Genomic DNA, 11,562 nt, shown 5'->3' with positions numbered 1-11,562 from the left:
AACTTGTACTTAGCTATTCACTTCATTGACTTGGTACTTTCACAGCAATTGGGTACTATCTAATACGTCTTCAGATACATAACCATAACTACCAAACAATATAATTGTTATTTCCTTAATTTATTGTCTGTACTCAGATTGAATGGATTCTGTCACTTTGAAATCACTTGAAATATTTTCTTAAATTATGATTATCCCATCATAATTATAATTTACTTATATCTTAAAATATCTTCAGGGTGTTGGTAGGTCCCCAAGGTGGGCAGACGGTATAATAGCAAAGTTAGACATCTTACTAATTTTCAACACTGCCTGAATTCATAGCTCCACAGTAATGGGATGAATACAAAATACTCAAAACAGAATCTTAAAAGGTGTTAAAAAACTTTATTTTGGTACTTTGGTCATTTTTAGGTCAGGTGTTGACACAGCACTGGAAGCTTTGCTCAGTGAGACTGGCTTTTAATGCAATGATGGTTCTGCAATAACTGCTCTTTGTTAGGATGATGATTATCACCATGATTTTCTCTTTTATTTTCTCATTGTTCAAGCCTTCAGTTCATCCAGAGCATCTTGGAGCCTGGACAAAAATCAACAAAACAAAAGCATTGTTTTGATAGCATGCTTTGATAGGGCAGATCATCTTGCAATACCATTTATAAACCATAGATGGCATCCCGAAGTTTAGAAATGTGGAAGTATCGATGTCTTACTCATTTGTGACATGAACACTTTTTATGTTACAGATATCCAACTCATTCATATTACTGATCCCAATCCTACTGTACTTTAGGACTGAAAGAGTATGCATTCACAACATACCCTATGGCCCTGCCTGGACACAGCCCCTAGCTTCTAAGCTGTTGGGTAGATCTGAAAAGATAGGTATGTGTTATGGCAGACAGTTTAATCTTGCCATGCAATCTAGCCCCAAGAGGATTTTAAAGGTGAAAGAACTAGGGTGGATATTCTGTAGTTCCAAGTGCTTTTATTTAGTGATCAACGGATACGAAGGTTCAAAATAGGATTCATGCAAACAGGGTCGAACGCATTTGGGAGAACTCTTAGTCAAAGTCTAGGATTAGTCTCCATCTAGGAACATCTCATGGCTACCTCTTCATACTCACTTGAAATCTTCTCCATCCAACAGAGACCTGTAGGTGAGGATCTCAGCCTCCAGCTTCATCTTCATGTTGAGCAATGCCTCGTACTCCTGGCCCTGGTGTTGGATGTTGCCCCGCAGGTTGGTCAGTTCCCCTTCCAGGTTTACAATGATGTTGTTGTACCTCTCCATCTCCATGTTGTTGCGCTGCTCCGTGTTCCGTAGCGTGTCATCCAATGAAGCTTTCTATTGTAGAGGAGCAGAAGAGGAATGTTGAGGGTGGTGGTGTGTGAATGGTTTATTATCAGTTGGTGTAAACTTGAAGTCCTGCATCAGAAATGATGATTCAGTCTGTGCTTGGGGAAGTCAAAATGTACTTGTGAGGGATCCCCTTTGAAAGTGTTGAACAATATATTGTTGAATTTTGTATGGAAATGCCGAATATAGAAACTAGAGAGAGTTCAACTTCTTCTGCTTTGTGAATGTCAGGAATGTTGAATGTCAGTAATGAATAGCGAATGACCTTTGAATTATGGGGGCTGATATGCAGTGCAGTAGAGGAATGGGGCATTTGGTTATGGAGGTCAACGGGTGCAATTGAAATGCTACTCATTCCATCCCACAATTTTTACGATGTCACTTATGAATTCCAGAGAATGCAGCTGCAAGAAGACATTAATGGTGTATGCACCAAAACATTGTCCTTGTGTCTCACCAGGCTCTGTTGGGACGCCAGCTCGATCTCCAAGGTTTGAATCTGTCTTCTGAGGTCCGTCATTTCCATCTGCGCCCCCTGGAGAGCCTCGGTGTTCTGAGATACCTGCACTTGTACATCTGAGATCTGACAGTAAACAAAGGGAATTAGAGGGAGGAAGCCATGGAGGGATGGGTCAGTAAACCATAGAGGCAAGTGCTCTGGATCTAATTGTTAGGACAGTTATGAGTATGTTGGGATATTTGGAATACTTTATAATGTGAAAGAATCCTACAAATCTTAGATTGAAAATATTTTCAAGGACCAAACATGCAACCTTGCAGTATGTCAGCTTGAATTGTGCATGAAAACACTGAAAGCAACGTGTTCATGGTTTTCTCACTGTGATTTAGCTGAACGCATCGATGTAGTTTAGGTCAAGCCAGACTAACTGTGCATTTCTCCATGTACACCAAAGCTTACCTGATTTTCATGCCAGATTTTTAGGTCCTCTGCGTTTTTCAAAGCCATCTTCTCATAATTGGCCCTCATCTCCTCCATGATCCCGGACATGTCTTGACCTTTGGGGGCATCGATGTCCACCTGCACTCCTGACTGGGCAACCTGGTTGCGCAACTCCATGACTTCCTAAAGGAGGAATTAGGGTAAAACAGGAAGAAACTTTTTTTTTCATAGATCCTCATGGCCTCCCATGGTATGATAATATGTAATCTTAAATGTTAATATGATTTTAGAGAAGTGACAGTATTTCACAAATCTTTAATCTGAAATAGATTTTACATTATCATGGTTCTTCTTCAGGAAGATCAATTCCTCCCTCACAGACTCGATCTCACTCTCGATGTTCATCCTGCCCATGTTGGTTTCATCAAGGACCTTCTTCAGCCCCACAATGTCCGCCTCCACTGACTGGCGAATGGCCATCTCGTTTTCAAACCTGGAAAAATAGATATGGTTTCACAAACCTGTTTGGTGGTATGAAATATTCAACTCAGAAAGGCACAAAATGGCTGCCATTGCCATTCGTTGCTATCAGTGCACAAGATGGAGTCTCTGGACACTGGCCTATGTTCAGTTTAGCCCATGTTCAACTCGCGTGGTTCACATTAAAAAGGAATTCTTGAATCATCACCCAAGATAATACCAAAGCAGTTTACAAAGAGGGCTGTGTAGCATTCTGTAGAGGTTTCACGCTAGAGTTCACACACCAAGTATTTTAATGAAAAGACCAGATAACTGCATAAAGATGACATGAAATTCCCTTTTTGAACTTCACTTCACAATGCTGCACCAAATTATCTCCCCAAGGTCTGGCATGAGTCAAACTTTTTCTCTCACATTTTACAACTGTGAAGCGTTTAAACAGGGAGTGAACCATTTTTGTAAAGCCAGTAACATCCCTTACAAAAAAAAAGTCTATTAAAGTATACTATAAGTGTACAAAAAAATTGATAGTACACTTTTAGTTCACCTTTGATATACTTATAAGAAGTTACTTAGAAAATAGTTCACTTTTGATATACTTATAAGAAGTATACTTAGAAACAAAAAATGGTATACATTTCTTCTGGAGTAGGATGTAGGCTACGTTTTCTTTTATTATACAGCAAAAACAGTCAAAATACTTTTAAAGTACATTACAAGTTACATTTTTTAGATCCATCTTGTATATTCTAATTATTCATGTCTAGGAACATATATTATGCATTGCACATTGAATCTTTTTTGTTACTGAAGCTGTAACCTTAATTACGGCCAAAACATTTTGAAGCCCTATACTCTTATACGATACTAATAATTATCAATTGGAGTATTAATGGAAAAAACTACTTGAGAAAGAAGCAGACAGAAGGGTTGCATTATGCATTTGAAGGTTATACTGTCAAACTGACTGAAGAACGAAATAACAACGTGAAAAAATGAAGATAGCGTGGCTCATTGGCTGGTCAATTCCCATGATGCAAGGCGGTAAATAGTGTTAAGATTTGCTGATAAATTTGCCGTTTGTTCGAAATACAAATGTAACTTTTTTATTGTGTCTGCTTAGAATGTAGTGTTTTTTCTATGGTAATTGTCATTGTTGTGCTGGTTTACCATTGTAACCATGAGTTAAATGACTGTTACGTTTGATAAAATGAGCTGGATTAAGGCAATAGAAGACATACGCAGGGATCCGCTTCTCACAGCTAATGATAACTATTACTTGGCGAGGGCCCCCGTTCTCGTCAAGTGATACAAGATCGGTGGCGTTGGAGGGGCCCCATAACATATAAATATTATAGTAAATAATAGTAAGTGGACATTAATTAAGTTTACTTATTGAAGTACTTACATTAATTGAAAGTGCACTTGAAAGTATTCTAAACTATATTTTGAAGTACTTTAGGAAGTATACTTCCTGAACTGAGAGTGCACTACACAGAGTATTCAAAGGTATACTTTGAAGTACTTTAGGAAGTATACTTCATAAACTGAAAGTGCTCTACACAGGCTACTTTACAGTATTCAAAAGTAAACTTCAAATACACTATAAGTGTACTTTAAAGTGTACTAAATGACCTAAAAAGTGGGCCAATTCAGTTAACTTAGTACAAAAATAGTATATAAATAAGTACACTGCTAGTATACTTTAGGTACCATGATAATAGTATACTTTTTATACTTAAGTATACTTACAAATTAAACTTGAAGTATACTTCTTTTTTGTAAGGGATTACACAAACAGGCAGACACAAACAGGCAATCTTCGGTGTGTGGAGAGAAAATGGATTAAACTGTTTTTCAGACTCACTTCACTCTGAAATCGTCAGTGGCTAGACGGGCATTATCAATTTGGAGCACAAGGCTGGAGTTATCCACAGTCGTATCAAACACCTGAGGGAGAGAAATATTGAAAAGTTACTTTGACCCAAACTGAAAATATAAATATATACTCTTGATGGATTTTTTTTTAAAAGGTCAAAAAGAATTTAAGACTGGAAATACTTATTTTTGCACTTTTTCTGGATGGAAGTTAAAACATTAAGATTTTATTCTGTCCACTTCATTTTCAATGAAAGCAAATAAAAAACATATTTTCTTAAAATACTGTCTTTGTTCAAACATTAATTGCCGGGCAACTAGTAAATGACAACCTCTAAGACAAGAATTCTGACAAACAAACACATCTTGAAAACTTGCATGTGAGTCATGTTATGGGAGCAAAACATGTCTGAATCCATGGCAACTGCCCTGATCGCCTATGTAAAAAGAGGAACCTCAGATGGAAAAGCAGTGTAACGGGTTTCTTCACAGCTGAGTATGCTGTGAGTTTGCATTGTTAGAGGAATGGGCTGTGCTTCCTGTCCCTCGTGACACAAGCTCTCTGTTCTCCCCCAATCTGAGTGTGGGGTTGTGTTGGAATGTTTCCTTTTCTGTTTCAAGCTGTGTCTATCTCTGTTGCTGTTTGGCTGTTTGCATGTGTAACCATAGTTTCCAGTTTGACGCACAAGAGGAAACACTTGAAGCCCGATGCAGTAGGGGAGTTAGGTGCTGCATAGTTGTCATTATTAGCTTCACAGGAAATCTGAACTCAGGCACAGAATATGACACTCCAATGTGGAGCTGGATATTAAACAACCGGTCACATGCTGGAAAAGTGAGGAGGAATTATTTTGAGTGGAACACATCTGGTTCACATCGGTTTCCTCCTACGCTTGAGAATGTGGAGGGTGACCATTCAGGGTCAGAACTGTTTTTTCTTTCTTTTTTTGTTGAAAACGTTGTCTATGGGTTGTTCTTTGGGGTTTTGTGTCTCTCTTATTCACTATTCACTCTTTCCCCTTGTGATTTATTTGAGGAACTTCTGGGCAGTTTGTGGCAACAGGGGGAAGGGAAATTGGATATCGGCCACACCCGCCATTCTGTTTTATAGGACATTGGTAGCCCAGATACAAATCATGTTCTCTTCAGGCACAATACATTTAAATAATATGCTCAAAAAATGTGTATGTTTTAAATGTAAAAACATTGTTTATATGCCAAAACCGATTCGTTGAGTTTTACTCAATAAATCCATACAATGAAAACAATGTGCATTTTATATCTGGGTAAGTTAAATTCAGGATTCTAAATTCAAGTAGTTCCCCTTATTCTGCACTCCCTGTTTAATCCACACCCCCCCCCCCCTTCTGAGTTAAACAGCTTCATCAGCATTTTATCTATCACTATCACTTCATTCTGTCCTTTCTGCCCACGCTCTCTTATTTCTTACTAACAGCATCAGCATTCCCATTATTTGCCTCTAATATAATCAACACAACATTCTCACATACAGTACAATCATTATCTTGCTATCTTTCTTTTCACCCCACTCATTCATCCATCCCTCCTTCTCTCTCTCCTTTTCCCCAGCCCCTCAAACCCACCTTTTTGCGCAGATCGTCGATGACGGGGGTGTACTTGCTGTAGTCTCTACTGTCCGGGCTTCCCTTCTCCAGCACTGCTCTGATCTTCATCTCCAGCTGTGCGTTGGCCTGCTCCAGGGTCCTCACCGTCTCCAGGTAGTTGGCCAGACGGTCATTGAGGTTCTGCATGGCTCCCTTCTCGTTGCCCATGATGCCACCGCTGCCTCCGCCCGCAGCCATGGAAGAAGCAGCACCGACCATGCCTCCACCCATGCCCATGCCTCCACCCAGGCCCATGCCTCCGCCCATGCCCATGCCGCTGCTCACCTTGTAGGAGGAAGAGGACGAGAAGGCAGAGGAGCCACCAGGGGCCCCGCTGCGCAGGCCGGAGAAGTTGGCAGAGGAGATGCGGGTGCCCTGTCCGCCCGCTCCGCCGTAGGTGCTGGCGGCGCGCTGGGAGGAGGGCGGCATGGAGCGCGTGGCATAGGACATCCTGGAGGACTGCATGTCAGACATGGGTGCCGAGTACACTCTGAAAGACATGTTGGAGTAGTGAGCGATCGATTGGAGTTGGATGGATGAGAGAGAGAAAGGGAGCAGGCTCAGAGTTGGACCTTTTTGAGAGTGAGGCAAAATGAGAGAAATGGAGAACTTATACTTCTCCCCCTCTCTGTTTCTCTCTCGCGCACACGCAGGCCAGCCTCCAAGACCCTGCCTACATCCCCATCCTTCCCAGTCTCCTCCCTCTTTTCCCATGCTCTTGTTCACTCACCGCCACACTTTCTACACTTTTGTAATCTTCTGTCTGCCTAGAAACGAGAAGTGTGTTGGTTTCTGCTTATAATCTGCTGTAAATATTTACATTTTAGAAATGGACCGAAGGAGTAAAGAAAAGAGAACAAATTCCAGAAGACAGATAATACTTTGATATGGAGATAAGTATGAGAACACCAAGATGAAGAAAAGCAAGACAAAATCTTTAAAAAAGAGTGAGAATCCAATAAGAAATGTGGTGTAATACTAAGCTTCCAGCGACATTCTTTTGGTTTGTCCATTTAAGGCTGCAAACGTCCTTGGTATGCTGCCCCAAAAATAACTAACTAGACAAAACTGTCTGGCAAAGGAGATATGACTGCTCCAAAAACAAAAATAACATTCTTTCCCTAATGCAACAAGGCACTAATTTTAACTGCCCAGAAGCATGTACTGCAAACAATGTTGAACAAATAAAACAGAGCAATTGATACAAAATTCATTTGTGAGAAGAACTATGATCGTTTTAGTATTAAACTGCTTTTATCATAGTTTTGCATTGTCATGTTAAATTTGACAACACCCAAGCTTTAAAACACTCTCATGAGGGCACAGAACTATGTGTGTGGTGAGCGAGACAAAGACCTGAGGGAAACTGATATCACTGTGTCTGGCCAACAAGAAAAACTGGGGGAAGGGAGTTGGTCCTCACTCAAAAGGTGAGGTAGGGTTGGGGTGCAACAAACACAAATAAACACAATAGCGCAGGTCACTAATGTGACAAACAGTGAGGCTGGCTGCTTCAAGATGATATCTATGAGAAAGTGCAGCTAGAAGTACTGCAGTTGTAGATTGTGATTCAATATTTTAGCAGTGTTGATCCAGTTGTGTTTCAGAACTGTACAGAAAGACAATGGGCATTCATCTTAATCCTGCAGAAGGTCAAAGGTGACTACAGTCATTGTAATAAATTCAAACCTCTTTCAGTCGGTGTTACCAAAAAGTTTGATTCGAATGAGTACTTTCACACTTTTGTCAAAAATGAATCGGAATCGGAATTCGGTTTATTTGCCATGTATGTTACACAAACACAGAATTTACTGTGGCAGGAAGGTGCAAACAGTAAACATATACGGGTCTTAAATTAAGTAAAAGTACAATAGTTTAACTAATTCTAAGAAATAAACAATCTAAAAATAAAACAATTTAAAATATAAGATATATATAAAAATAAGAATAAGAATATGAATGAGCAGCATGAGTGGGCAACATAGTGCTCGTGAGAACAAACCATTTAGGTTTTATTGCATGAGAACAAATAAAAGGAACAGTTAATATTGTCCCCAAAATTTGTCAGCCCTTCTCACTTCCATTACACATTGTTTGGGCTGAAGCACATTTTTCAAAATGGACCCCAGAGAAAAACGAAACACACAGTAGCACCTAGGGGGAGTTGGCAATGTCTCAAATCCCTTTTTGAGTTTCAATACACCGTCTTATTTCTTTCCCAGCTCTTTCCTTGCATTCACGATCAGAAATCAAGACCAAACAACAATTGTTCTTGCCCAAGCATAAAAAGAGCTAAGCCAACTCAGCGAGAAACCGCTATCTTTCATCTGCAAGCACCTTTGCTCAATAGTTTATCAGAGAAGTGCTCCCTATATTGACAGAAATGAACACTATGCATACAGTGCTGGTACTATGTAGCTTCTGTGCTACACCCACTCTGGTTTTTCAACAGTCAGGACAGGGCATTTTGGAGGTTGGGGGTTGGGGGGATGGCGGGGGTGTAATCAGTAATCTTGAACATTGCGATTACATACAAGGTGGGGAATGCAACACCATCTTTGACCTGGTTCACCCTTGCATGTAAGCTAGGACTCCGGTACTCCTAAACTCTGTTCGATAAGAAAGGACAAAGGGAAAAGAGGGAAAGAGAGGAAGAAAAGAGGGAGAGGATCCGGAGACTCTGACTCACGGCAATAATCAGCAGGAATCTGGGCAACCTCAACAGGAGCTTATGTGGTTCATGGATTTTGGACAACTGTCAGAAGACTTTAGCTCTCAGCTTGAGTTTTCTTGAATTCATCTTGTTTTCCTTTGCTCCCCTCCTGTTTTCACTCTTTTTCCAAGGGAGTGGTCATACACACCCACCCACCCACCCACACACACGCACACACACACGCACACACACACGCACACACACACGCACACACACACGCACACACACACACACACACACACACACACACACACACACACACACACACACACACACACACAAACACACTATTGAAGAGATGAAAATAAAACCTAGGACCAGTTAGTTAATGGAAATGCTCACATTTATGTCCAACACCCTATAACATAAGTTACAATCTTCAAACTTTTTCTTCATGTTTATGAGCTGGGTGTGGCACAGATGGTGCATATCAGACATGGTCAAAGTAAAAGAGTCATACATCAGAAGTGAGCGAAATTTGACGGATACAAGACTATTTTCTCTTGGAGATGTCATGTCCAACTTTAGCTCACACACATTCCTGTTACAGTAATGAAGATCCACAGCATAGGGTTAGGGTAATGCCCTACTTTTGTCATGGAAAAACTGCCAAAGTTTTGCCAGTTTTGGACTGAAAGGCTAAAGATATTAGAAGTTTACAAATTCAGTAGCAAGCAATCTTCCTCAGTCAGTTTTCTCAACTTGTACCAAGGTGTTGTGACGGGGGTTAACCTTTATGGACTTACGACAGATATTTGATGCCCTAAGTGAATTCTTACAATAACACTTTTCAAGTCGTTTTTTTGTCAACCCAGATAACTGTCTTCATGAAATAGCAGTGTTTATGTGTTCTTTATGTGTATGTGTTTTTTTTTTAACTGGCTTCTTTTCTAAATGTAAAGTCAGTGACAACTGGAACACACTTTACACTGTATAAATGTATCTTACAAAATAATCAGAAAATATCCTATATTTAAACTCCACCAGGTGGCGCTATGCCCAAACCAAACAACTCCAAAGTGGCATGACGAGTGGGCGTGGCAGCTGAGCTCACCTATCCCCTTCGACCCTGCTCTCTGGAGACTCAGCCACACATTTGCCACACCTTTGTTTTACAACGTGTCAAAATCACGAAGTTAGTGACAATTTCACCTGAAACACATATGTGTTTATTGCTCTCAGAGTTCGTGAAGAAGACCAGAAAGGAAGTATCATTATGTAACTGCATCATCAGGGGTCCTCCCTCCCAAAATGTCTGACATGACATCGGTTGAGAAGAGCTTATCTTGAAGAGGCTCTCTGAACCTCCCCCTCATTCCTCTGCATTCTAGAAGACAGTCTGCCTTGGTCGATGGGGGCCTAGAGGTTCTCAGGGGCTTGGTTTTGGTCTGCCCTAATTTTGGTTGTTTTCTTGTTCGTTCCCTCCTTCCCTCCCTGGCCCTTCACTCCCTGCCTACCTCAACCCCATGGCATGCACGTCTCAACACATTCCAGTATTTACAGTGTGTGTCATATCAACAACGTTTTGAAAAGACCCCCCCCCCTTCTCCCTCCTACCCCAAAAATTCAACATGGGCCCTTCATCTACAAAGAAAATATAGTAGTTATAGTATTTCCATCGATTAGTCATCAAAAGGGGAGTTAAATAGATACAGCTGCATTGTGTTTCATTTGTATGTTTGAACAAGAATTGTACAATAGGTCAGTGGTCATTTGAGCATATATGGTGGGCTGCAACCAGAATGAGCTTTCCCAAAGGGGAGGGAGAACTGTTCTTATTAGTTGGTGTCTGGCCAAGAATTACATTCCAAAATGGATGACTGGTTAAGGGCTTCTTTTCCAATTGTTTTGGAGAGAAGTAAAAAAAGAAAAAAGAAAAGAGGAAGCAGGGTCTGGAGGAATGCCCATTTTGGTTCTGAACCAGAAATAACACACCTCACTTCAAAACTCCAGAGTCTTGGGAATTTGGTATTATCTGTTGGTATCTGATTATCTGGTAGTTAGAGGGGTTGGTTGTGATACTGGGAGCATTCTTTTTTCATATAATCAGTATCACATTTGGGCACTGGAGGCAAATGTGGGAGTGTTTGTTGATACAACAGTGTATGGGGTGTGTGGGAAGGGGAATCCCAAGATAACATGATTTCATCAGAAACATTGCTATATTGCCATTAACATAGAAATGGATTATTTCAGACTTCAGGAAAGTGACTTTCAGGAAAATATGAAGAGTGCAATGCAGCACAATTGTATTGGTCTGAAACCGAATAAGATCTTCAACTTCAGCGGAAGGGTGCTTGTTCCTGATGCAGAATTAAGCAATTGTTTTATTACAGAATTTCTGAAAGATGCTAAAAACAAAAGTTGAAAAAAAAGAAGCTAAATAAACTATTGTCTTTTACTGCACAATTCTAAATCCCCCTATAGGACGAATCTTCATTAACGTTCTTCAAACATGACGCCACACATCAAATTGTCTGTCAGAACATGTACTGTAGGAGCAGTATACTTGAAATCCCCGTGTTGCATCTTAGGACATTGTGTTCTTCTATACCAGCCAGAAGACACCTCGCTTCCAAGGAGAGTGAATCCTACACTTTCACAA

General features: G+C 40.4%; 1 protein-coding gene across 2 annotated transcripts; it reads right to left on the bottom strand.

Annotated features, from left to right (window-relative positions):
- Positions 1-367: 367 nt before the first annotated feature.
- Positions 368-6,855, bottom strand: LOC134018038 (keratin, type I cytoskeletal 18-like). Of its 2 annotated transcripts, XM_062458058.1 has the most exons (8): positions 6,224-6,854; positions 4,609-4,691; positions 2,598-2,754; positions 2,280-2,444; positions 1,818-1,943; positions 1,128-1,348; positions 823-873; positions 368-580 (listed from the first exon to the last, which is right to left on the bottom strand). In XM_062458058.1, exons 1-7 carry the CDS (start codon positions 6,743-6,745, stop codon positions 849-851), a joined length of 1,299 nt encoding a protein of 432 aa, XP_062314042.1. In that variant the 5' UTR covers positions 6,746-6,854; the 3' UTR covers positions 368-580; positions 823-848. The 2 variants fall into 2 exon arrangements, with proteins under 2 accessions (XP_062314042.1, XP_062314041.1); XM_062458057.1 differs by lacking the exon at positions 823-873 and having other exon boundaries at positions 6,224-6,855.
- Positions 6,856-11,562: the final 4,707 nt, after the last annotated feature.

The sequence above is a fragment of the Osmerus eperlanus genome, chromosome 1 (genome assembly GCF_963692335.1).
Source record: "Osmerus eperlanus chromosome 1, fOsmEpe2.1, whole genome shotgun sequence".
Lineage (NCBI taxonomy): Eukaryota > Metazoa > Chordata > Actinopteri > Osmeriformes > Osmeridae > Osmerus > Osmerus eperlanus.
This window is presented reverse-complemented; position numbering and strand designations above follow the sequence as displayed.